The sequence below is a fragment of the Saccostrea cucullata genome, unplaced genomic scaffold (assembly GCF_032062105.1).
Source record: "Saccostrea cucullata isolate Sc308-1 unplaced genomic scaffold, CSIRO_AGI_Scuc_v1 ctg55, whole genome shotgun sequence".
NCBI classification, from domain to species: Eukaryota; Metazoa; Mollusca; class Bivalvia; order Ostreida; family Ostreidae; genus Saccostrea; species Saccostrea cuccullata.
Genome location: NW_026937638.1, coordinates 521,120 through 545,629, shown reverse-complemented (window position 1 = coordinate 545,629; position 24,510 = coordinate 521,120). Strand labels below are relative to the sequence as shown.

At 33.5% G+C, this 24,510-nt stretch overlaps 3 protein-coding genes and 1 long non-coding RNA gene across 6 annotated transcripts; 2 read left to right on the top strand and 2 right to left on the bottom strand.

The window, feature by feature from the left end:
• Positions 1 to 1,387: 1,387 nt before the first annotated feature.
• Positions 1,388 to 6,927, bottom strand: LOC134248527 (uncharacterized). The gene is made up of 3 exons (XR_009988068.1): positions 6,877 to 6,927; positions 3,627 to 3,907; positions 1,388 to 3,110 (listed from the first exon to the last, which is right to left on the bottom strand). It is a non-coding gene; the product is annotated as an uncharacterized LOC134248527 (long non-coding RNA).
• Positions 6,928 to 10,208: 3,281 nt separating this feature from the next.
• LOC134248561 (phosphatidylinositol-glycan biosynthesis class X protein-like) lies at positions 10,209 to 13,359 on the bottom strand. 3 transcript variants are annotated; one of them, XM_062730977.1, is made up of 6 exons: positions 13,231 to 13,359; positions 12,183 to 12,301; positions 11,964 to 12,102; positions 11,338 to 11,554; positions 10,951 to 11,039; positions 10,209 to 10,356 (listed from the first exon to the last, which is right to left on the bottom strand). In XM_062730977.1, exons 2-6 carry the CDS (start codon positions 12,290 to 12,292, stop codon positions 10,228 to 10,230), a joined length of 684 nt encoding a protein of 227 aa, XP_062586961.1. In that variant the 5' UTR covers positions 12,293 to 12,301; positions 13,231 to 13,359; the 3' UTR covers positions 10,209 to 10,227. The 3 variants fall into 3 exon arrangements, with proteins under 3 accessions (XP_062586961.1, XP_062586963.1, XP_062586962.1); XM_062730979.1 differs by having other exon boundaries at positions 13,241 to 13,328; XM_062730978.1 differs by having other exon boundaries at positions 13,203 to 13,301.
• Positions 13,356 to 17,713, top strand: LOC134248562 (charged multivesicular body protein 6-like). The gene is made up of 8 exons (XM_062730980.1): positions 13,356 to 13,525; positions 14,299 to 14,408; positions 14,746 to 14,833; positions 16,076 to 16,162; positions 16,290 to 16,355; positions 16,476 to 16,556; positions 16,655 to 16,715; positions 16,974 to 17,713. The coding sequence occupies exons 1-8, from the start codon at positions 13,448 to 13,450 to the stop codon at positions 17,021 to 17,023; spliced, it is 621 nt and encodes a 206-aa protein (XP_062586964.1). The 5' UTR covers positions 13,356 to 13,447; the 3' UTR covers positions 17,024 to 17,713.
• Positions 17,714 to 18,584: 871 nt separating this feature from the next.
• LOC134248565 (ubiquitin-like protein ATG12) lies at positions 18,585 to 22,368 on the top strand. Its single transcript, XM_062730982.1, has 4 exons — positions 18,585 to 18,698; positions 21,222 to 21,358; positions 21,533 to 21,595; positions 22,102 to 22,368. The coding sequence occupies exons 1-4, from the start codon at positions 18,605 to 18,607 to the stop codon at positions 22,159 to 22,161; spliced, it is 354 nt and encodes a 117-aa protein (XP_062586966.1). The 5' UTR covers positions 18,585 to 18,604; the 3' UTR covers positions 22,162 to 22,368.
• Positions 22,369 to 24,510: the final 2,142 nt, after the last annotated feature.

The window sequence follows — 24,510 nt, the reverse complement described above, 5'->3', positions numbered from 1 at the left end:
GTGAAAGTAAGAATAACTGCTTGTACGCATATTATTCGTGCAATCGGCTGTTTACTTGAATGTTCAATGCTACTATATTTAATGCATTATTCATTGAAGAAAGCTAGAATTACAAAGATATAAACGTGCTTGAAATACCAACCTTTTGTCTAACTGGTTAAAATACCTAGTCTGATTAAGGGGGTGGGGGGAGGGGGGGTTATCGCTTGTGCTTATTAAACACAAAGGATGTACACATACAACAACAACCCCACATCCCCCACCCCACCCTTTTTGTTGACACTGCAGAGTAAACATGTAAACCAATAAGTCTTCAGAACCCTATCTACACGGTGCATGTGAAGGTTCCGTGATGTAATTCTCCGTGCATAGGCGCTCCCCATGTAATTCTGTAAATGACGTATGATAAGTATATATATATAGGTCTACCCCTCTATACTATGTAATATCTATATTTTATACTGTAAAAGCACAAATATTCGTGGAGGATTAAATTTCGTTTATTTCGTTGTTAACAAAATTCAACGAAATTAAATCCAACACGAAATTTTATATGACTATACACTGTATACTGAATAGGGTTAGTTCTAAAACAATGAAATTAAATGCACACGAAATTATTTTTCATGACAAAACAACGAAATTTTATGCCCACGAAAATTTGTGCTTCTACAGTAGTATAGAGGGGTAGACCTATAGGCCTATATATACTTATCACACGTCATTTACAGAATTACATGGAGAGCGCCTATGTCTCCGTGTGGAGATACGATATATATCGCAAAACCTTGATGTTATGAAGATTTAAAATGATAATTAAAGAACTTTAAAGCCAAAACAGATTGTAAACTTGATGTATTCTATTGTATTGCAAAAGAGACCCCAACCCCCATTGTTTATTATAGCTGTTGAAAATCGTAGCTGGGGATTTGGGGTGGTACATTTTACACAAACTATGCATTTCACTTTTGTCCAAACTGAATCTTTTTGTCTTTTCCATTGATTTCTTAATCATTCTTTATCATATATGATACATATTCTTCGTTTGAACATTTTTATCTTCTGATTTCATTCAAAGCATTCTAACATATCTAATGCAACTTAATAAGTCAAACAAATGTATACATATGTACTTTCTTTAATTTAATAAAAAATAAAATAAAAAGACAGTATATGTAGCACACCGTACATGAAAGCAATACTGCACTGTTTAAATATAGCTACTTTAATTGTGTATTACTATTGTAATTCAAGCAAACATCATTATAAAACTAAAAAAAAAATCATGACATCACATACAGGTACATAAACCAGAGGCGAATCCAGCAAATTTTGAAAGGGTCTTCCAGGTTTGTGCTCTCCCTACCTCCCCCCCCCCCTTTTCATAGAATCACACCACACGCATAATTTCTCTATGAAAATGACAGTTTAAAATATGATTTTTCAACTTGTTTTCTTAGAAATTATGCCCCGAAACACCTTATTTGACCAAGCTAAAGTTATAAAGCATCATTAAAGAAATTAATTTCTCAAATTTTATAAAATCTGTAGGCATCTTTCATTTACTAGATCTTGACCTTTAAAGTACATTCAGCATAAGATTACTCTCAGAAAAGTAAGCCTCCCCCTTCCGCGTATTATGGGTGCGTTTTATAACTTTTATCTTCATTGACTAAAATAATTTCATACTATATGGAGAAAATATTTATCTTTAGCATACTCCTTATCATAACCTTTTCTTGCATATTCCTGTAAGTAAGTTACTAGTACTTTAGAAGATTGTCCAAAAATGTTATCGCCAAAGTTTCGCCAGAATCTTCCGATGTTGAAACCTTGCATGTTACTAGTATGGTAATTAAGAAGATCATTTTTCTTTCAAGAACTTATACATGTAAATGAAAATCCTTTGTGACATCCTTTTAAGTTTCAAGCGACATTGTGTGGGTGGTCGGAGCCCGTAACCAAGTCAATGGAGGTACAACGGGCATCTACATTGTATAAACAAAGCAATACGCAATACTCTTTCTTGTGAGCAGAAAAGGCACAGATTGGGATTATTTATTTTAACATATTTAACGCAGAAATACCTATTACAGAAAAACATCTCTCCCCCCTCTCTCTCTCGGAAAAAAGGAGGAGAGAAGTCCAGTCCCTCCCCTCTAGATCTGCCAGTGTGCACTATTAAAATTCAGTTTAAGAATATTTTCAGTCAACAGTCAAGACACAAACAGCCTAAGAGTTAATCACTACTTTTAAAAGAACTAAAATCCTTGTTATATGAAACACAAGCCTTTTTGCTGTACGTCAGACTGGAGAAAGTCCTTTCATGGTTTAACAAGATTACACTGTTTTTAATTTAGTGGTAAGTAGGGCACTGATTGTTTTATTGTCCAAATTAGCAGGGGTCTCTGTCTGTATTTTCTTCACCATAGAGAAGACTAATTCACATCCAGCATTGGAGTTAGGCACAATATTAAAGCATTGCTTTGACTATTACTGGAAACTGCTCTCGACTCACGAATTATGGAGTTGATCCTTATGTAACGGGTTACAATCCCACTATGGGATGTGGAGACCGGTGCTTTGGATGAGACCGTACTAACCGAAGTCCTGTGTCGCAGTAGATGCTGGCACAAAAAAAGAACCCTCCTTGCTCAATAGCCCTTAATGTCGAGTATAGGACAAAATTTGCAGTTCTCCACCGGCAAGTGGTGGCGTCTCCACGTGAGTGAAACATTCTTGAGAGGGATGTTAAACAACATAAGATCAATCAATCATCACTGGAAACCTTGGTGTCTTGGTGAGGTTATTTCTTTTGTCCAGAATCCTATCCCATGCAGGAGACATCTTTTCTTGTGTTTTCCACAAAACTTGGGAGGTCCAGAGCAGGAGTTGTTTGGTAATCCATGAATTCCTCTTCCCTTTGTTCCCACTGATCCATGGGCACCAAGGAAGTGAATCTCTGTGCTAGCACAGTAAGGGCAGTTCGTGGTAGATCTCCTCCATTTGCTGGATTTAAGAAGCCAAGGTTGGATACCAACATATCCTTGAAAAGAAATTTGGCCAGCATCTTTGATGTCCCTCCAGTACCAAATCTTAACTTCATCAGCCTGTTAGAAGACAATAATGTTTAAATATCAGCTTCTCCAATAGGCATTTTTAAAATCTAATTTAAATGTACATTTATATGAACAATATTTATATATATAAAATACATGGTTACTGTCTTGAAATATAAGCGATATTTGGGCGAGGGTAAGAAAACGTGATAGAGGGCTAGGCTTGCCGAGCCCTCTTACGTTTTTGACCCGAGCCCAAATATCGCTTATATTTCAAGATAGTTATCATGTATTTTGTTTATCCTGCAACATATTTTTACCATTTGAACGTCCAAAACTAGCTATTTTTGACAGATTTAGGCACATCTCTCCAGTTGAAACTATGACGCCATGGCGTAAACATTGCAGTATACGTGACGTCCCAATGCATTTAGAACGTCGGAATACATGCACGAGGCTTTATTAGGGCAGTGACTGGATAAAGCTTTCATTTATTAGGTTACCTTTATTAGGTCAATGCAGGGGGAAGTTGCAGGATAAAAAACATTTAGACGTTCAAAATTTTACCTGGAAAAATCATTAAGTGGATGAATAATGAAACTTGGGAAGCTGATGCACATATACATGTTCATTGTTGTTGTCTTTAATATATGATGTACATCGCTTCATCTGTCTGGTTTCTCAACATCGTCATGGGAACTGAAGTAACTCTGCAAGGCAGGCCAATGGTGAAAAAGACAACACACTTTTCTAAGCTTTGTCATCTTGTACTTGAATGCTTCAGGATCTTCAATGGCTCAATGTTGGTGAATTCCATGAAGTCCTTATATACCTCTTTTCTGTCAAAGCTAAATAAAAAGGGATATTGTTATTAGTACTTTAAACGATTAAAAAAAACATTTTAAAACAAAACTATAAGTATCACTATGATATAGCCCTTAATAAGTATAGTATTAATATCATTCTTATTTAATATTGAAATAAAAAACCGAATTGTGATAAAAGGAAGGGATCCAGGAATTTTTTTGCAGGGGGTGTCCACCCAAGTCAAAAGCAAAAAAATAAAACTGTTCTTCCATAAGTGAAATGCCTATTTTGTGGGTGGGGTGAGGAGTTGTTCATACCTATGACTTTTCATACCAATTTCACATAAATCCCAGTTTTTAAGGAGGGGTCCTGAGTGTCTAAGGGGGTCACTTTTACTTGGTTTAGTATTATAATATACATTTAATAGCTCTGAAAATTCCAGGGGGGGACCCCCTTCCCTAGACCCGTGTATGAACATAATGATATGATATTAAATTATTAACAAAGTAAATGCATGCAGCTTGTACTTTAGACCTTTATAAGTATTGATACAAATTAAGTTTGTAAACATTTAAACAAAAGGCCCATGGGCTTTAAAGGTCACCTGAGCATCATGCAACACTTTTCCAATGATTGAATTTGGTTCATATTTTAAACTAAATGGCATTCACAATTTTGCTTATCACCATTGCTTATCATAACTACTGTAGATCACTAAATTTTCGCGACACCTTATTTTTGCGAGATAGTCATTGATTCTTGATTAGCAGGACAAAATTTTCACGAATTGTGGTTATTGTTCTATATAATCTTAAGGAATACTTTTATACACGAGAATTTAAATTTCGCGAGCACACTGTCTCGCGAAATTGCGCGAAAATAAAGTTCTTGCGAATAAAAAGTGATTTACAGTATACATTTAGCATGCTTCCTTTGGTTACTTAATACCCATAGACAGAGTATGGGAACAAAAAAATGCATTTCGACTAATCAGTAATATTCAGCAATTATCAGTAATGCCACTACCACACATGAACCCCTGACCTTTGGTCCACACATTTCATAATTTCGGAAAAGGCACCCTTGCTAATCAAAAATGTTTGATTAATACCAAGTGGCAGCTTTCAATCAATCAATTCCTATTAGTAATGCAACATGAAAACTTGTATTCGTGTATGAAATTTGATCAGAATATCTTGAATAGTGATGCAGTTAAATTGCTTACATCAGTATGTATCAGCATATTATGTTTAACACTAATTTCATTAAAGGGAGGTCAAGGTCAAAGGAAATGCCAAAGTCAAAACTGTTGATGCAGTTGAAAAGCTCTCATCAGTATGTTTCAGCGTATGAAGTTAAAAAAAACATTATCAAATGGTTTCTTTAAAACTAACTTATTAAAAACAATTTTGATAAAAGTGAGGTCAAGTTAAATGAAAGGTCAACATCAAAAATGTTAATACAGGTGAGTTGCTTACATCAGTGTGTATTTCAGCATATGAAGTTTGACACTGATTTTAGAAAAGTGAGGTCAAGGTCAAAGGAAAGGACAAGGTCAAAAGATGTTGATGCAGTTGCATAGCTCTCATCAATATCTATCAGCATATTCTGATTAAGTTTGATGAAAATATGTTGGATAGTTTCTTTGAAACTGAGCTTTAAACAGAGCTAAACGTAAAGTGTGACGGAAGGACGGAAAGACGGAAGGATGGAGGACGGACATGACAAACACTAAATGCCCCGGCCATATTCATGACAGGGCATAAATATTGATATTGCTGGTATCTCTTTATAAATGATTCAAATATTACTCTTAATTTATCATGTTCATAACCAACCAAGAAAAATTGATAAACTAGAGGTAGTGAACAATGAGCTTACTTACAATGATACCCTGCCTCCCATATGAACATGATGAATATGATGGCAGTGAAATTTAGAATATGAATAGGTATAAAAGATTCCTACATTATGCTACTTTCAAAATTGAATGCATGGACATGCACACACTTGCGCATGCGCAATGCGTAAAATGATTAAAATACTTGAAAAATAGTAACATTTATATCTGTATTATTTTCTTTTGATTCTCAGGAATTCTTTAACCAACATGCCATGATCATCTTGCATATGCATGCGCGCGCGCGCATGCGAAACGTAGATATCCTTGTCACTTTTATAATCTTGAATGAAATTCTTCGATACTGAGCAAATAAAAAAACGTATTACAGGAACAAGACACAAAAAGGGATTTAGGGAGCGTTTGGGGAACATCTGTAACGGTCCCCGTTACAATTAACACTAGTTTCACAGTGTTTTCAAACTGCCATCTCAAAATGTTACTATATACACTGCCATTTTGAGAGGCAAATTATTTGGTCCAGCAGACTAACACGCTGCAGCTATCTGTATGTGCAGATATTAAATATGGGAGAAGTTGACAGAAATGAAATCTAGCTTTTGTACAATTGAGAAAAGAATTTAGAGAATTTAATCCACAATCAAGCATACTTGTGCTTTAGCTCTGTCATCCGTACCTATTTTTTAAGACCAGTGTGCTACAGATGAGATGTGTAGCTAAATTAAAATTTAATTGAGAAATTTTCTCCCTCTTATCAGCATGACTTCTGTGGTGCACCATTTTACAGTGTTTTAATCATTGCACATAACCAACAATATCATATGGGGTAACTTTTACAGTAACATTATTGTGACATGTGTTAAAGTAACACTTCTGGATAATTAACCATGTGTTAACTTTTATTTTTTATGGATATTTAATAAGTATTATTGAATACTGGTAATATTTAGTAATTAGCCTGTTAAAAACAGCTGATCATAAGCCTTTTACTGTTGTAAGTACAATGAGCTAAATGTACTGATTGTACTGAACCTGATAAATTGAGTAAAATAGCATAATACTATTCTATTCTTAATAAGAAAACAAGAAAGGCTATATTTATGACTCACTTGAGACATAAAATTAAAATTCGATTAAAAAGGAACTTACGGCAGCAACACAATCCTGCGTGCGAAGTGTTTTCTTTTTCACAATCCAAAGTGAAAGCGAAAGTCTCAATGCGCATGCGCGAATGTATAGCAGGGAGCTGCCGAAAGTTGAATCTAATATAAAACTCTGTTCACATTAAAGGGAGACTACTCTCAAATAAATGTAAAACTCTGTTCACATTAAAGGGAGACTAGTCTCAAACAAAGATAAAACTCTGTTCACATTAAAGGGAGACTACTCTAAATCAAAGATAAAACTCTGTTCACATTAAAGGGAGATTACTGTCAAATAAATGTAAAACTCTGTGCACATTAAAGGGAGACTACTCTCAAACAAAGATAAAACTCTGTTCACATTAAAGGGAGACTACTCTCAAATAAAGATAAAACTTCACATTCAAGGGAGACTACTCTAAATCAAAGATAAATCTCTGTTCACATTGAAGGGAGACTAGTCTCAAACAAAGATAAAACTCTGTTCACATTAAAGGGAGACTTCTCTCAAACAAAGATAAAACTTCACATTAAAGGGAGACTACTCTAAATCAAAGATAAAACTCTGTTCACATTAAAGGGAGACTACTCTCAAATAAATGTAAAACTCTGTGCACATTAAAGGGAGACTACTCTCAAACAAAGATAAAACTCTGTTCACATTAAAGGGAGACTACTCTCAAACAAAGATAAAACTTCACATTCAAGGGAGACTACTCTAAATCAAAGATGAAAGTCTGTTCACATTGAAGGGAGACTAGTCTCAAACAAAGATAAAACTCTGTTCACATTAAAGGGAGACTTCTCTCAAACAAAGATAAAACTTCACATTAAAGGGAGACTACTCTAAATCAAAGATAAAACTCTGTTCACATTAAAGGGAGACTACTCTCAAACAAAGATAAAACTTCACATTCAAGGGAGACTACTCTCAAACAAAGATAAAACTCTGTTCACATTAAAGGGAGACTACTCTAAAATAAAGATAAAACTCTGTTCACATTAAAGGGAGACTACTCTCAAACAAAGATAAAACTCTGTTCACATTAAAGGGAGACTACTCTCAAACAAAGATAAAACTTCACATTAAAGGGAGACTACTCTCAAATAAATATAAAACTCTGTTCACATTAAAGGGAGACTACTCTCAAATAAATGTAAAACTCTGTTCACATTAAAGGGAGACTAGTCTCAAACAAAGATAAAACTTCACATTAAAGAGAGACTACTCTGAAACAAAGATAAAACTCTGTTCACATTAAAGGGAGACTACTCTCAAATAAATGTAAAACTCTGTGCACATTAAAGGGAGACTACTCTCAAACAAAGATAAATCTCTGTTCACATTGAAGGGAGACTAGTCTCAAACAAAGATAAAACTCTGTTCACATTAAAGGGAGACTTCTCTCAAACAAAGATAAAACTTCACATTAAAGGGAGACTACTCTAAATCAAAGATAAAACTCTGTTCACATTAAAGGGAGACTACTCTCAAACAAAGATAAAATTTCACATTCAAGGGAGACTACTCTAAATCAAAGATAAAACTCTGTTCACATTGAAGGGAGACTAGTCTCAAACAAAGATAAAACTCTGTGCACATTAAAGGGAGACTACTCTCAAACAAAGATAAAACTCTGTTCACATTAAAGGGAGACTACTCTCAAACAAAGATAAAACTTCACATTCTAGGGAGACTACTTTAAATCAAAGATAAAACTCTGTTCACATTGAAGGGAGACTACTCTCAAACAAAGATAAAACTCTGTTCACATTAAAGGGAGACTAGTCTCAAACAAAGATAAAACTCTGTTCACATTAAAGGGAGACTACTCTCAAACAAAGGTAGAACTTTGAACACATTAAAGGGAGACTACTCTCAAACAAAGACAAAACTCTGTTCATATTAAAGGGAGACTACTCTAAAATAAAGATAAAACTATGTTCACATTTGAGGGAGACTACTCTCAAATAAATATAAAACTCTGTTCATATTAAAGGGAGACTACTCTCAAATAAATGTAAAACTCTGTTCACATTAAAGGGAGACTACTCTCAAACAAAGATAAAACTTCACATTAAAGAGAGACTACTCTAAATCAAAGATAAAACTCTGTTCAGATTAAAGGGAGACTACTCTCAAATAAATGTAAAACTCTGTGCACATTAAAGGGAGACTACTCTCAAACAAAGATAAATCTCTGTGCACATTAAAGGGAGACTACTCTCAAACAAAGATAAAACTCTGTTCACATTAAAGGGAGACTACTCTCAAACAAAGGTAGAACTTTGAACACATTAAAGGGAGACTACTCTCAAACAAAGACAAAACTCTGTTCACATTAAAGGGAGACTACTCTAAAATAAAGATAAAACTATGTTCACATTTGAGGGAGACTACTCTTAAATAAAGATAAAACTTAATTCACATTAAAGGGAGACTACTCTCAAACAAAGATAAAACTCTGTTCACATTATAGGGAGACTACACTCAAACAAAGGTAGAACTTTGAACACATTTAAGGGAGACTACTCTCAAAGCTTGTTTAAAACTAATGTCACATGAAATCAAAGACTACTCTTTAATAGGGATAGAAATTAAATCACACCAAAGGGAGACTACTCTCAAACAAAGCTAGAACTCGGATAATATTAAAGAGAGACAAATTTCAAACAAGGATAGAACTTTTAAAATACTAGTATGTCATGTTAACGGTAGACTACTCTCAAACTTAGGTAGAATTAATGTCACATGAAATGGTAGACTTCTCATAAACAAAGAATAGAATTCGGATCACTTTCAAGGGCAACTGCACGTATTCTCAAACTTAGGGTAGAACTCAAATCACATTAAAGGAAGACTACTTTTAAGCAATGGTAGAACAAATGTCACATTAAATGTACTCTACTCTTAAACCTAAGGTAGAACTTGGATCAAAGGGGGGGGTGTCTACTCTCAAACCTAGGATAAAAATAAGATCATATTAAAGGGAGATTACTCTCAATCTTTGATCCAATTCGGATCACATTAAAGGGGACTTCTCTCAAATCTAGTGTTGAGTTTGTCACTTCCACATTACTGTGAGACTAAATGCAGGTCACATAACAGTAACACTATCTATTATTGAACAAGGGTCACACAACAGAGAGATTCTTATAAAACCTACGTGATATTACAGTGATACTTTACATAATACTAGAATCGAACCCATGTCACATTACACTTTTACTAAACATTCTAGAAGCATTTGTTTCTGAAGGAAGCTGTTTTTTTATTGATAAATATCTGAAACCAGTCTTAACATCTACAAACTGAAAGAGAAGGCAAAAATGTCTGTATGCAGTAGATATATTTTATTCATTTCTGTAGAAACTTTGAAGATAAAAATAAACATCCAATCAAAGTCACTGCCACAGTCACACTAACAACAGTCATCTGCTGATTGAGGCTCCCCACAGGGACATCAAACTGTATACCAATGGCATCCTGCAAAAGAAAAAGTTATTTTCCACTAAACAAGTAAGATAAAAATGATTTATTTCAATTTTTAGGTAATACAACATCTATTAATTATTTTCTAGAATTGCCTAAATAATTACTAGTAAATTTAACCTTTTCCAAAATGTAGTAGAAAATAATTTTGGTTCTTTTACAAATGTATTTGGTCCTTTTTTCTGTGAAATAACCAAGTTTTGTTGGGTATAAATTTTTCAATGTTTAAATTTTGTGATGTAATATGAATATGAGGAGACTGATGACTTCATAACCTCCATGAAATGTAAAATTTTATACATATTACATTGGAACTTTTTTTATAATCCTGGAATCACATCACCACAAACCAAGTTTTTTCCCTTAAACTATGGAAATTTGATCCCCAAAATACATGTAAGTGATTTCCAGTACTAAGAGTTTCACAAATTTGTTATTTCCGACTTTTGAATTCAATACGTTCAACCTGTAGCACATCTAATTTGCTACTCTTTGTGCGGGTAACTGAAATTCAATAATTCTTGATACAGTAAAGTAGGACAAGGAGAATTTGGAATAAATTTATTTACATGTACATGTACTACTCACTGTTTTGTAGGATATCTCTGTCCAGGTGCAGTTTTCATGTAAACTACTACAAGGCAATTGTTTTCCTGTTTTCTTAATGGCCTTCAAATCTACAATGATGAAATCTTTTAAGCTTCTTTTCATTTGGAATATGTGGTTTTATTATTTTCTTGCAGTCAGTTTAGGGGGGGGGGGGTATGTAAATTTCTTATTGTATATTCATGTTTGAAAAATAAAAGGAAATACATGTACCGGTAATGACACATACTTCAGGTAAAGAATTTTCACTGTTTATAATGTGTATCAGAGTACACATTTTATTGATAGTTTCAGCCCATGCCTAATTTCCAAGTATATAAAATTATAAAAAGAATACTTTTAAATCATAGAAGAAATCTTCTGTTTTACCTTTTTGTTCACAGAGAAGATAGATGTGTGGGTTCTGTATTACTACTCGAGCTGTGCTATCCTCGGGTAAAGGCTGGTGATATCGCACATGAACTGGTATTGTTACATTTGTTACAAACTCGGAGCCTTCCTTTGAAAGTCTGTCTGGGTAAATTAGGAGAGAAAAACTGGTAGACAACTCTTTTGGTTTTTCAATGTCAATGGATGGACTGATGAACTAAAACATTTCCATAAATTAAGTCAAATCAAATGAATTCTTTAATTACCACTAGGAATTTATATATTAAAATTGGAATGTACAGTGCCGTATTAAACATATTGACTGATAAATAACAACAGCAAATTACTGAAAATGTAATTTAATCACATATAAAAATAAATGATCTTGGACCCTGCACATTATGAGCTTAATTATAAGTTATGCATACATTTTTTTTTTACTCCATCACAGTTAAAAAATTTTGAATCAAGTATTTTCAATGTTACATGTGAGTAAGAACTCATTCTAAAGACAGTTTTGTGAAACTAAAAATCTGTGTGGTTAATTTCTTAACTTAAGTCACAAGTAGCATTCCCATTATATTTAATAATTAGAGTTAACTCCCCTTGTTTACAGTCACCATTACCTGGGGTCCTCCCTTTTCCCTGAGATTCTTTAGTTCATAAGGATCTACATACATCCCCGGGGGGAGCTCTTCCTCTATCAGACACTCACACCCTGGTCCTGTCAGGGAGGACGGAATCAGAAGCTTGGTGAACAAATCCCTGTAAAAATATATCAGACTTGACAATATCTCCATCATTTTACCTAAAGACATACCACAGAAAGTGATGATCACACATACCTGTGAAATCCATTCTTCTTCAGTGTTCTGTACAAGTTAGGAGAAGAGGAGGAACAAATACTGATAGCTGCACTAAAGATTGCTAGATTCACAGCCTCACACCCCAACATCCCTCTGTTCTGTAATAATAATATTTGTTTTTTGAAATCTAGCAATTCTATTCATAAGAAACAGTTATACATTTATTTACATATCTTTTAGTGATCAGGGGATTTTTTTTCCTTTCTTGATAATTGAAGCCATTATAATTAAGAAATAAAGGGAAAACAAAATTTGCCAATGTGTCCTAGCTTACACTGGTTGAAGCAGGAGGATTCATTTAACTTTCAGAAAGAAGTTTGGGTAAAAAGGCCTATCAATTAAACCAAGTTTAAAAGTCAAGGTATATATTTATATATTTTGTGATAAGATAGGATACAATAAAACAGGTGACAAACTACATCCAAAACGAGCTAATTTTCAACAACAAATTCTGATATATAGGCACATACTGTAAACTAACTTTAATTTATGACAACTTTATTTCAAGATTAATTAACATACCAGGGGTTAACTAGTTTGCAACAAATAATTTTCGTGATCAAGCCTTTTCAGATCTATTGTTAATATACATAGATACGTTAAGGACCGAGAAACATTTGCGATGACAAGGCTCTCAAGAAAACTAACAAAAACTTCTCACACACAAATAAAAGTTGCTTTAATTACATTATCTCTGCAGTTGAAACTTGGACACCATGGCATATACATGTATATGACATATCACAATGCCTTCCCAACTACAGAATGCATGTATGAGGCTTTTTTGGGTATTGGGTGAACATACTTTTGGTTTTTTAATTAAAGTGGATATTTTTATTATCCACTGAATATTTTCTGTCGTTTTTTAATGTAATTGATGCATCCATCCAAACTTCTGATAATCAGTATTTCAAAGCAGTTGGTTCCTATATCACAATGCAAAATGTAGAAAAGAAGTCATTATTTATATCCGTACTGTATTTCTCGAAAAAAACCAACATTTAATTAAATTATCTGAAGATCATACAATTTCTCACTGGCAGCTATTCTCAGATTAATGCATATCCTCTCTGTTTAACAATAAAAAGTCCAATGATTTATTACTGACGTAACTTGATGACTTGCTTGTAAAGTTACTCCATTTCCTCCACGTCGTTATTTTCAGTCGGGATCGGGATACAAACACTTTACGGTAAAAAAAAAAGTGATGGACTAAAATAAAATATTTTGATTTAATTTTAAAGATGGGAGGCTTATTTTCTAAAGAGAAAAAGTCTAAACCAACAGAATCAAAGGTTACAGAACAAGACAAAGCCATTCTGGTAGGTTACAAAAGAAGTAATACCTGAAATTTCGAATTTACTCTGTTTTTAATCAGCAGTATTAATTAATACTGTCACCATTTTTCTTTTTCTTTGTAAAATACCGTAACCGTAGTATTGGTAATCTAACTATATAAGTTGTGTGGTATCTAAAACTAAATCCATAAAATTCATACTAGATAAGATGTACCTTGAGCGCATAATGGGTGGGGCCCACCTAGACCGCCCATACGGTGGGGGCTTTCTTGAAAAGGGTGTTGACAGTAACCTTGTATGAGAGAGAGAGAGAGAGAAGTCAGATAAAGGCAAACTAACAAACAGACACAAGAAATAATTAATTTGTAATGGGAGAGGAGAAAAGTGAATTGATATCCGACTAGACCGGGATTCGAACCTGGGCCCACTGAATCTCCAGTCAGATGTTCTACTGACTGAGCTATCTGGCCACCGGCGATTGAATCCGTCTTACTGCCACATTCCTCCCTCCTTAAAGGTCTATGGTCCCCAAAGACACCAATCCTGCATGGTCACGGCACCAAAATTGATACACAGGAAGAGGAGGAAAATGAATCGGACTAGACCGGCCAGGATTCGAACCTGGGCCCCCTGAATCTCCAGTCAGGTGTTCTACCGACTGAGCTGTCTAGCCACTGGTGATCGAATCTGTCTGACCGCCACAATAAATTAAAAAAACCCTGCAGACTCTTACAACCATTGGAATCAATAGTATAGATAATGATATCAATGTAATAAATACATGAATTTTTTTTTAGCAACTCAAACAGCAACGAGACAAACTAAAACAGTATCAGAAGAAAATAGGGGTCCAGATTGAGAAAGATAGAGAAGTTGCCAAATCATTGCTTAAAGATGGCAAAAAAGAGTAATTTTAAGATTTTAATTATTTTGCATATAACTAAGTTAACAAATAATTATGTGTGCATGAGCAGTGCTGAAACTGCATATAACGTATTTCGTTTTTTTTTATATGCAACAGTGTGTTTCATAAGTAATACATACATCAGTACACAATAAGATACTCAATGAATTGATATTTCCAAGGTTTGTTTATAGCAGCACTTATATTAAACTCATTACAGTCTTTTCAATGTTTACTTATTAAATGAAAATAACATCTGGGAAAAAAAAAATTTTTTAAAGAAAGCTTCTTGCATCTAGCTGATATAATTTCACACTGTTTGATTCTGTTATTTTGACAGCAAGGCCAAACTCATGCTAAGGAAAAAGAAGTTTCAGGAGTCATTAATTGAAAAGACAGATGGACAGCTAGAAAACATAGAACGAATGGTATGTACATAAAAAATTTTGAATGAGAAATATCTCTATCTTAAGGACATATGCAACATAGTTTAACTTTAACATCTTATTCCTTGTATATAAATTTAAAAGTTCTAATAAGTTGAGGTCCTTTTTGCCATTTTATGATGCCTATCAATACTGTACAAGTTCTTCCAAGTCAAATTTATGCCAGCTAAAACTCTTTTATTGTAATTTTTCTTTAAAAAATGCAAGAATTTTCATAAATTTGTGTCTGGTCAAAACCCCAGTGATGCATGCTGTTTTTTGTGTAAGGATATCTTGTGGTACTACAATTTAAAATCTAGAATACCTTTTAAAAATTATCAGTGCAGGGAAAACTTACATTGTAGAGATAAAGAATTGAAGTGTTTGCTCCTTTGTTTTAGGTTCTTGATAAAATAATTTTCTCCTTTGTGTGAGGTTCATGATATTACAAAATATATAGAATTTACTCCTTTGTGTGAGGTTCATGATATTACAAAATGTATAGAATTTACTCCTTTGTTTCAGGTTCATGATATTACAAAATGTATAGAATTTACTCCTTTGTGTGAGGTTCATGATATTACAAAATGTATAGAATTTACTCCTTTGTTTCAGGATCATGATATTACAAAATGTATAGAATTTACTCCTTTGTTTCAGGTTCATGATATTACAAAATGTATAGAATTTACTCCTTTGTGTGAGGTTCATGATATTACAAAATGTATAGAATTTACTCCTTTGTTTCAGGTTCATGATATTACAAAATGTATAGAATTTACTCCTTTGTGTGAGGTTCATGATATTACAAAATGTATAGAATTTACTCCTTTGTTTCAGGATCATGATATTACAAAATGTATAGAATTTACTCCTTTGTTTCAGGTTCATGATATTACAAAATGTATAGAATTTACTCCTTTGTGTGAGGTTCATGATATTACAAAATGTATAGAATTTACTCCTTTGTTTCAGGTTCATGATATTACAAAATGTATAGAATTTACTCCTTTGTGTGAGGTTCATGATATTACAAAATGTATAGAATTTACTCCTTTGTGTGAGGTTCATGATATTACAAAATGTATAGAATTTACTCCTTTGTTTGAGGTTCATGATATTACAAAATGTATAGAATTTACTCCTTTGTTTTAGGTCCATGATATTACAAAATGTATAGAATTTTCTCCTTTGTTTGAGGTTCATGATATTACAAAATGTATAGAATTTTCTCTTTTGTTTCAGGTCCATGATATAGAATTTGCTCAAATTGAAAGCCAGGTTGTCCAGGGGCTGAAAGTTGGCAATGATTCTTTGAAAAAGTTGCATGAGGTGAGTGATTGCGGTACTCTGCTGTAATTATCATCAAATTCTGATTGCAACTCAAGATTTATACAAGAGTTCCAAAGTTACAAGATAAAATGTCTAAAGCATTGTTAAATTTATCATACAATTCCAGATTCTGTCACTTGAAGACGTGGAAAAGATCATGGATGATACAAGAGAATCTATTGATTATCAGCGTGTACGTCAAGGGATCTCAGAAAACATATAGCAATTTTCAAAGAATTTTGAATTTAATATTTGTTATCATGGAAGAAAAAGAACAGAGAATTGTATTAAAACTGTATTTTTCTCAATTTAGGAGATAGATGACTTATTATCAGGTGGTTTAACAACACAAGATGAAGAGGATGTTCTCGCAGAGCTAGATGAAATTGTCAAGGTAAAAATTCAGCTGTTTATAGTTGTCTGTACCGTTTATATCATGATCTTTTGTGAAATGTTGAAGAAAATTTTCATCAGTCACAAATTTTTCTACAGGTGGAGTTACCTGAAGTACCTACAGATGAACTTCCTGAAATAGAGGAGAAAAAACGCAAAGGTAAACTACTAGTGTCGCATTTCACAGTTTTTCAATGCACCAGATGTTTTTATCATGAGAAATGGTAACTGTTATCTGATTCTCTGTTACTAAAATGATATAGATATCTTAATTGATGTATGCATGTATTGAAATAAATTTTGAGTGTTAAAACATCGCAAAAGATTTATGTACAGGTTAAGTGATAAATTTGTAAGTAATTGATTGGTAAGGACTAATTACTATATGTTAATATACCAGTGAGATATTATTTTTCAGAAAAATCCCAGAGAGATCGGCAGCAAGCTGAGGCCATGATGGCATCATGATGTTGGTTAGAATTAAGGGCTCCGGTCATCAGTGAACTCTGTGATAAACACATCTGACAATATACACCATTTGTATCAATATAACATAATTTAAATTTTTTTGTTCCAAATTGACATTGTATTAATTATGCTTGCATAATGCTTTTTCTATGTTTGGAGGATGTTTTGAATTTTTATGGCTCCTTATATATAATACATGTCCTATTTATTAAAGCAACTTGGTATCGTTTAAAAAGAAAAAAATATCTAGAAAGTAAGTAACTAAAGACTGCATCTAGCAATGTGATGTAAAAAAAAAATTGTATCACATGCAGCATTCAGATATTATGAATACTACAGTGTGTTCTGTATACTTGTATGTCATTTAGAGTGATACGGTTACTGTATACTCGGTGGTTAAATGATTCCATTTATTTACAAGTATATACAGGTACGTATACACTTCTTTTTAAATAAAACAATCATGGGCAAATTGGATTGTATACACTGTTCTTTTGTATTTTCTTTTAATGTGTATGTGTAACATTAATCAAACAACAGTCTATGATGTGTAATGGGTAATTTTTTTAATAATATTAACATTGTTAATTCTAAGATAATACTGTAGATCACTTAATTTTCGCGACACCTTATTTTCACGAGATAGTCATTGACTCTGTATTAGCGAGACAACATTTTCACGAATTATGGTCATTGATATAATCTGAATAATGGGTAATTTTTTTTATATGTTAATTCTAAGATAATATGTAATCTTTGTATTGTTGTTTGGTATCTGTTCAATGTTAAAGATTCTCAAATAAACTTTACTCCAAGATTTAGAGCTTAGCTTTGAAGGTGGTTATATGAATGGGGACATAACTGTCACAATACTATGTAATGTAATTAAAAAGTGATGATTACAACTCGGGGACACAGAGACTGAATTAATTGTGACAGTAGATACAGGCTAAAAATCCCTCACTGCACAGAAGCCATAAGCATGATAAGTCTTTTATAAGTGTTTGGTATATAAAAGTTTTATTTTGTAGCCTTCACAGCATGACAATTAGTAATGTCCCAAGTTGTGTGAAAATGTCTGAAGAGATGTAAAACAAACATTAACCAAGCGACCAATTTCAATATGTTGGATGATAACAATTCATTGATATCATTGATACTGAAAGGTGAAGGTTGTTTTACAGAAATTATGTTAACAAAATGCATAAGGCAGCATATGGATTGAAGCATGACTTTCTAGTCCGACAATATCACAGGGGCATCAGAGCCGAATATTGACAATTCTTTTATTCATAACTGAAAATATTCAGAAAGGAAGGTATAATTATTTTTTTGTTCGACACTTGAGTCAATTGTATTCATGAACTACAACAAATCTTTACATAAACAAACTGACAATTATTTTAAACAGATTTCACACAGAGGCAAAATAATTGTCAAGTTCATTTTTTTTTTAAATTAGAAATTCTATATACAAATATTTTTTTTTCCCATCTTTTCAAAGAGCATTTTTTCCGGGTTTATATATTTTTATCTTACCGGTTTTTACTTTTAATTTTCTTTGACAGGAAGTAAACAAACATGTCTGACGACGGAAATGAAAGTAAAGACAGCAAACAAACAGAAGCCGAGGAAAAGAGCTTACCTACAAGTCCTAGTCATGCTGCTGCAAAAAGTATACTTGATACATTTATAAAAATTTGATTTTGTAGTACTGTCAATGTCAGTGTATTTTTATTGGAAAGGGGGGGGGCGCATAAACGACTAGCATATTTATAGAATTTTATTTATTTATTTACATTAGTCAAGCAAATTATTCGTCTTGGGTAGTTACTCATATACCCGATACTTTGTTTACAAAATGGATCCACAGCCTTGCGTTGTCCTGGACTGGTAACGCAGCTTATATTTTCATATTTTAACTCCCAGTGCCATGACTTCAAATGTGATTTATATAGCAAAACCCCAACATGGACCAGGATTTTGGAATGCGATTTTAAAAACTTGTACATGTAAACATTCTTAGGCTCTAAAGGACTGTTTGGCTAGTCAACATTGGTTAAACTAGAGGTACTGTGAGCAATGAACTCACTAATTGATTCCCCCCGCCTCCCATATGGCTATATAATGCAGGCAAAGTCCATGTTTTGCTGTGGCCGGGAAACCCAAAATATGTGTCGGATCAAAAAGTAAAATAGGAGGTGAACAATGGCAATATGTAATAAAGATTCTGTGAAAGTTTCATTAAATTTCACTTAGTGGTATAAGAGGAGTTGCGGATAAGAGATGGGTACCCCAAAGCGTAACAGACGGACGGACAGATGGATGGACGGACATGCCGATTACAGCATACCCTCCCATTTTTCAAGCGGGGGATATAATAAAACTAACAATAAAATTTTGATAGTCACTTATATAAGGAATCAAAAGGAAATTTTGCTTCTCACAAAAGAGTTATTCCGAGATCTCATTTTAATTAGCAAAATTTTATGTGATTGACTCTAAATAGCTGATACGCACTGCTTGTACATATTCAACAAAAAGTAAATTTGTGACAAATAGGCATCAGTTTAATACAATGTGCACTGACTTCTTATAGAGCTTGTTTAGGTTATATATGCAGTGACAGAAAGGTATCAAATGCTGATCATTATACCCCTGCTTGAAAAGCGGAAGGGTATATTGTAATCGGAATGTACGTCTGTCTGTCCATCTGTTATGCTTTTGGGTACCCATGCATCTCTTATCCGCAACTCCTCTCATACCTCTGAATGGAATTTGATGATACTTTCACAGAATCTTTATTACATATTGCCCTTGTGCACCTCTTATTTTATTTTTTGATCCAACACATATTTTGGGTTTCCCACTGCAAAACATGGACACTGCCATAATATTTATATGGGAGGTGGGGGTATCATTTAGTGAGTTCATTGATCACAGTACCTCAAGTTTTTTAGCTCACCTCAACGAAGTTGGGGGAGCTTATGTAATACCCTCGGTGTCGGCGTCGGCGTCGGTGTCGGTGTCGGCGTCGGCGTCCCAGGTTAAGTTTTTTGGAGCAGTTTTCTTTTTAAGTACTTCTGTGTCCTATATTGATTAGACATGCATGGGAGATGCTTCTAGTGTGTTTCATTGTAACAGTCAAAGTTTCAGATGCTGCAATTTCAGCAAAGGAATGACCAGGATAATGTTTTTGGAGCAGGTGAACATTTTTGGTGCAGTTTTTGGTGTAGGTCTCATTTCCAAGGAACTATAAGTATAAGCCCTATGTTGACCAAACTTGCATGGATGATACATCTAAGGATTACACTACCAGGCTTGCTTCGGATGCTGAATCTGACCTACATTTTCCGGTTGAGTGAACAGGCTAATGTTTTTGGTGGAGGTCTCATTTCCAAGTAAATATAAGCCCTATGTTGACCAAACTTGCATGGATGATACATCTAAGAATGCACATTACCAGGCTTGCTTCGGAAGCTGAATCTGACCTACATTTTCCGGTTGAGTGAACAGGTTAAAGTTTTTGATACAGGTTTTATTTCTAAGTTACTATGAGCCCTATAATGACCAAACTTGCATGGATGATACATCTTAGGATGCATACTACCAGGCTTGCTTCGGATGCTGAATCTGACCTACATTTTGTGGATGAGTGAAAAGGTTAGTTTTTGATGCAGATTTCATTTCCAAGTAACTATGAGCCCTATAATGAGCAAACTTGCATGGACAATACATCTTAGGATGCACACTAATGGACTTGCTTCGGATGCTGAATTCGACATACATTTTTCAGATAATGGACCAGGTAAAAGTTATTGGTGCAGGTCTATTACCAAAAAACTATAAGGCTTATATAACATTGTATAAACCAAACTTGCACAAATGATGCATCAAGGGATGAGAACTCTCAAATTTGCTTCAGATGCTGGATTTTAATTACATTTTCATGAAAAAAAAAAACTAGTTTGAAGTTTTTATATAGGTCTATTCCAAAGTATCAGATCAAAATTGCATAAATATTTTCATTTTGGGATGTACACTTTTTGTTGGTTAATTGTGTGACTTTGCCTTACTTAAAGACAACATTCGTTGAGGTGAGCTCTGTAATCTCTGATTACCTATGTTTCTACTTTGGAATGTACACAGCAAAATTCTATGAATATGATATAAATTATCCTGGATATTTGTTTTGAAGTTGATGTTCTCCTGAAGCCGGCTGGAGATGCCCCCATTATGAAGAAAAAGAAGTGGGCCGTTGATAGAAATAAACGCATTGGATGGGTTGGAGAATTCATCAAAAAGTACCTCAAGTTAACTTCCCAGGACTCTGTGGTATGTTTATTGTTTAATGATTCAATTATTCAATTCAGTTCTTATATTTCTGATAGTTCTCAAGATAAGATGAAAATAACTGTCATAAGAAAATCATGAAATTTGTTGAAAAAAGAATTGTTTTGTTTTATACATAGAGATATATATTACACCGTGATGTATTTTAATTGTCAGTTCCTGTATGTGAATCAATCCTTTGCTCCAACTCCTGATACTGAAATTGGCACAGTATTTGATGTAAGTACATTTTACTGTATTGTATATTTCATTGGGCATATACCAGTAATATTTATGTGGTAAATAGTAAATCTAGAATTCATGTTTGAATTCTAATAAGCACCTTTGCCAGCTCGATCTTCAGCTTACTTAAGAATTCAATACTTTCCACCTAATAAAACTATTTGTTATCTACCCTGCTGTCACTTTTTCGTGGCAAATTCAAGGAAATTCTCAATGATATGATTTTTATCCATAGAGTTGTCTGTTTTTATCCCCTCGCCAAGGCTGTGGGATAAAACAAAAATGCTTAACTAGTTGGAGAAAAATCATATTCAACCACAAATCTAAGGAAATCCTATATTTATTGCATATATATGTATTGATCTTGACACTAAATGCAAAAAAAAATACAGTGTACGATCAGCAGTATTACGGTTTGAGATAAAGGTACATGTACATTGTAACTTTAAGCAGTGTGATGCATTTTTAAATGAGACTGTTATTAACATAGGTTTTCTTTGTAGTGTTTTGGAAGTGATGGGAAACTCGTTTTACATTACTGCAAAACCCAGGCTTGGGGATGAACAACAGTTTGTGATTTTACAAGACTTCGTGGCTATCATCAGCCATAATGAATTGATCATTGTGCAATACTTTCTATGATGGCAGATCATTGTTAGGTATTTACAGAACATGTAGAAATTTTAATGTGACCAGTAAGTACTAAGAATATTGTACTCTGTGATAAAACTATGTTGTTGACTGAATAAATGAATAATGTCAATGTAAAATTAGATGTTCGTTATATTTCATTCATAAATATGTTTATAATGTCGATTAATATGGATTGCACAATTTAATATGATGCATGCAATCTTTTTTTTCCACATTCTTGTGAAAAATGGTTCTGCATACACTATATATATTTATACCCCCTCTTGAAAAGTGGGAGGGTATACTGTAATAGATATGTCCGTCCATCTGTCTGTCTGTCCGTCCGTCTGTCTGTTACGCTTTGGGGTACCCATCTCTTATCCGCAACTCCTCTTATACCACTTGATCCGACACATATTTATACCCCCGCAAACGAAGTTTAGGGGGGTATATTGGAATCACCATGTCCGTCTGTCCGTCTGTCCGTCTGTCTGTAGACAAGATTTTGTCCGGACCGTTTCTCAGAAACTGTTGGATGGATTTGTCTGAAAATTTATACACTTATTATTCACCATATGAAGGTGTGCACCTGGGATTTTCATCATGATTGGATGATTTTTCTGCATTTTACAGGCGTTTTTTCTTTTTTATTTTGTGATTTTGTTTGGCTCATAACTAGAAAACTATTAGACTTACAATCATCAAACTTGGACAATTTATGCATCTTGGGTAGACGGTGTGTCCTGACCTATTTCAAGGTCACTGTGACCTTTAATTTAAGTGATTTTTTAAAAAAAACTAAGTCTTTAAAATTTTAAATTTCATAATCCTAAAAAATGTAAAAATATAGTTGTACCCTTATTAAAAAATGCTAAATTAAGTAAAAACTTATTTTTTATCATATACTTTACAGCAAATTCTGTAACAAATGTTAATGATTTGAGAGGAATTCAGTTTGTCCCATGGGCATAATTATCAAGCACTGGTCAAGGAGAATTTTTGATAGCAGAAATGTGCATGTCAAATTAGAGAGAAATTAATGAGTTCATTGTCGGGAGTTAACTGGCAAGAGCATCATGCAGTATTATCTTAATTCATCTCTTGGGAGTTGGGCAAAAAGAAATGGCCTTATAGTTGCTTGTGTTAATTAAGAGTTCTTGATGGCTGTAGTTCAGATAAAGATCTTTCAATTGGTGTAATGTAATTAAAACAGATTGATGTTTTAGTGTATGATTAAAACTGAATTAGTATTGTATAATATAATTAAAATTAATTATACATGTGTTCATTGAAAAAAAATTACATTTCAATTTTTATATATTTGCAACAAATTGCAGTCATGTCTCACTTAGAATTTTAAAGTCTAAAGAATAATTAATTTTTGATTTTTTTTTATTAGACTGTAGCATTTCCATTATTTCATAAAATATGCAATAAACAATTTAAAGCTGCAGATGGGCATTTGTTAAGCTCTAACACAGCCAGTTTAGAATTATATGATGTATTATTTGTTTTAATTAATCCCTACACTGTAAGTCTCTTAGAGATGTATGTACAATATTTTAAACATGATAAGAAATGGAAATTAGATCATTGAAATCTGTGTCAATCTGTTAATCAAGGTTACTTGATTTTCTTGCACCCTAACCAATTTATGATTATCGAACAATATTTGATGGGCATATCATGCTGTGGTGGGGCACTTTATTAGACAATAGTAAACACCCCTTACTAGATCCATAAAATATTTCTGAATTGGCACCTACTCTGAAAAACCCAGCGGGGGTATTTGTCCCTATTGGACAGTTCTAGTTTGGGTTTCTCGACCACAGCAAGACATGCAACTTTGCCATTTTACTCATGGGAGGTGGGGGGTATCATTCAGTGAGCTCTTTGCTCACAGTACCTATAGTTCTTATTTACAAATTACTACAGGTATTTGTTTTTTTTGTAAGGAAACTCTAAACAATACTCACTGAAGAGTTCTAAAGGTAGTTTGATAGTTTTATGCATAGTGATGTGCCCTTTATTGTATTACATGAGAATTCTTTAATGTCTCTTTCTGGTAAAATTTTCTAAAAGACTAGAAAACATTTTTTTCTTTAGTGTTTAGACCTTCTTTAACAGATCTTGAATGTTGGAGAAATAGACTTCAGTCTACATGTAGTCCTGACCCACAAAATCCATGAGATTGGTTCCCCATGAACAATGATTGTACAATATCAATTTTAAAGTAATTTTGTATCCACCATTCTTAATTTCTTTCAAAAATTCTGAAA

Bases quoted from the DNA above. Each gene is read 5' to 3' on its own strand.
- LOC134248561 (XM_062730977.1), bottom strand. From the start codon at position 12,292: ATGTTGGGGTGTGAGGCTGTGAATCTAGCAATCTTTAGTGCAGCTATC. The intron at 11,040-11,337 runs GTAAAACAGAAG...TCATCATTGTAG, and splicing joins TCTTCTCTGTGAACAAAAAG to ATTTGAAGGCCATTAAGAAA. The intron at 10,357-10,950 runs GTGAGTAGTACA...TTTCTTTTGCAG, and splicing joins CAGAGATATCCTACAAAACA to GATGCCATTGGTATACAGTT.
- LOC134248562 (XM_062730980.1), top strand. From the start codon at position 13,448: ATGGGAGGCTTATTTTCTAAAGAGAAAAAGTCTAAACCAACAGAATCA. The intron at 14,834-16,075 runs GTATGTACATAA...CTTTTGTTTCAG, and splicing joins TAGAAAACATAGAACGAATG to GTCCATGATATAGAATTTGC. The intron at 16,716-16,973 runs GTAAACTACTAG...ATTATTTTTCAG, and splicing joins AGAGGAGAAAAAACGCAAAG to AAAAATCCCAGAGAGATCGG.
- LOC134248565 (XM_062730982.1), top strand. From the start codon at position 18,605: ATGTCTGACGACGGAAATGAAAGTAAAGACAGCAAACAAACAGAAGCC. The intron at 21,359-21,532 runs GTATGTTTATTG...TTTAATTGTCAG, and splicing joins TAACTTCCCAGGACTCTGTG to TTCCTGTATGTGAATCAATC. The intron at 21,596-22,101 runs GTAAGTACATTT...TTTTCTTTGTAG, and splicing joins AAATTGGCACAGTATTTGAT to TGTTTTGGAAGTGATGGGAA.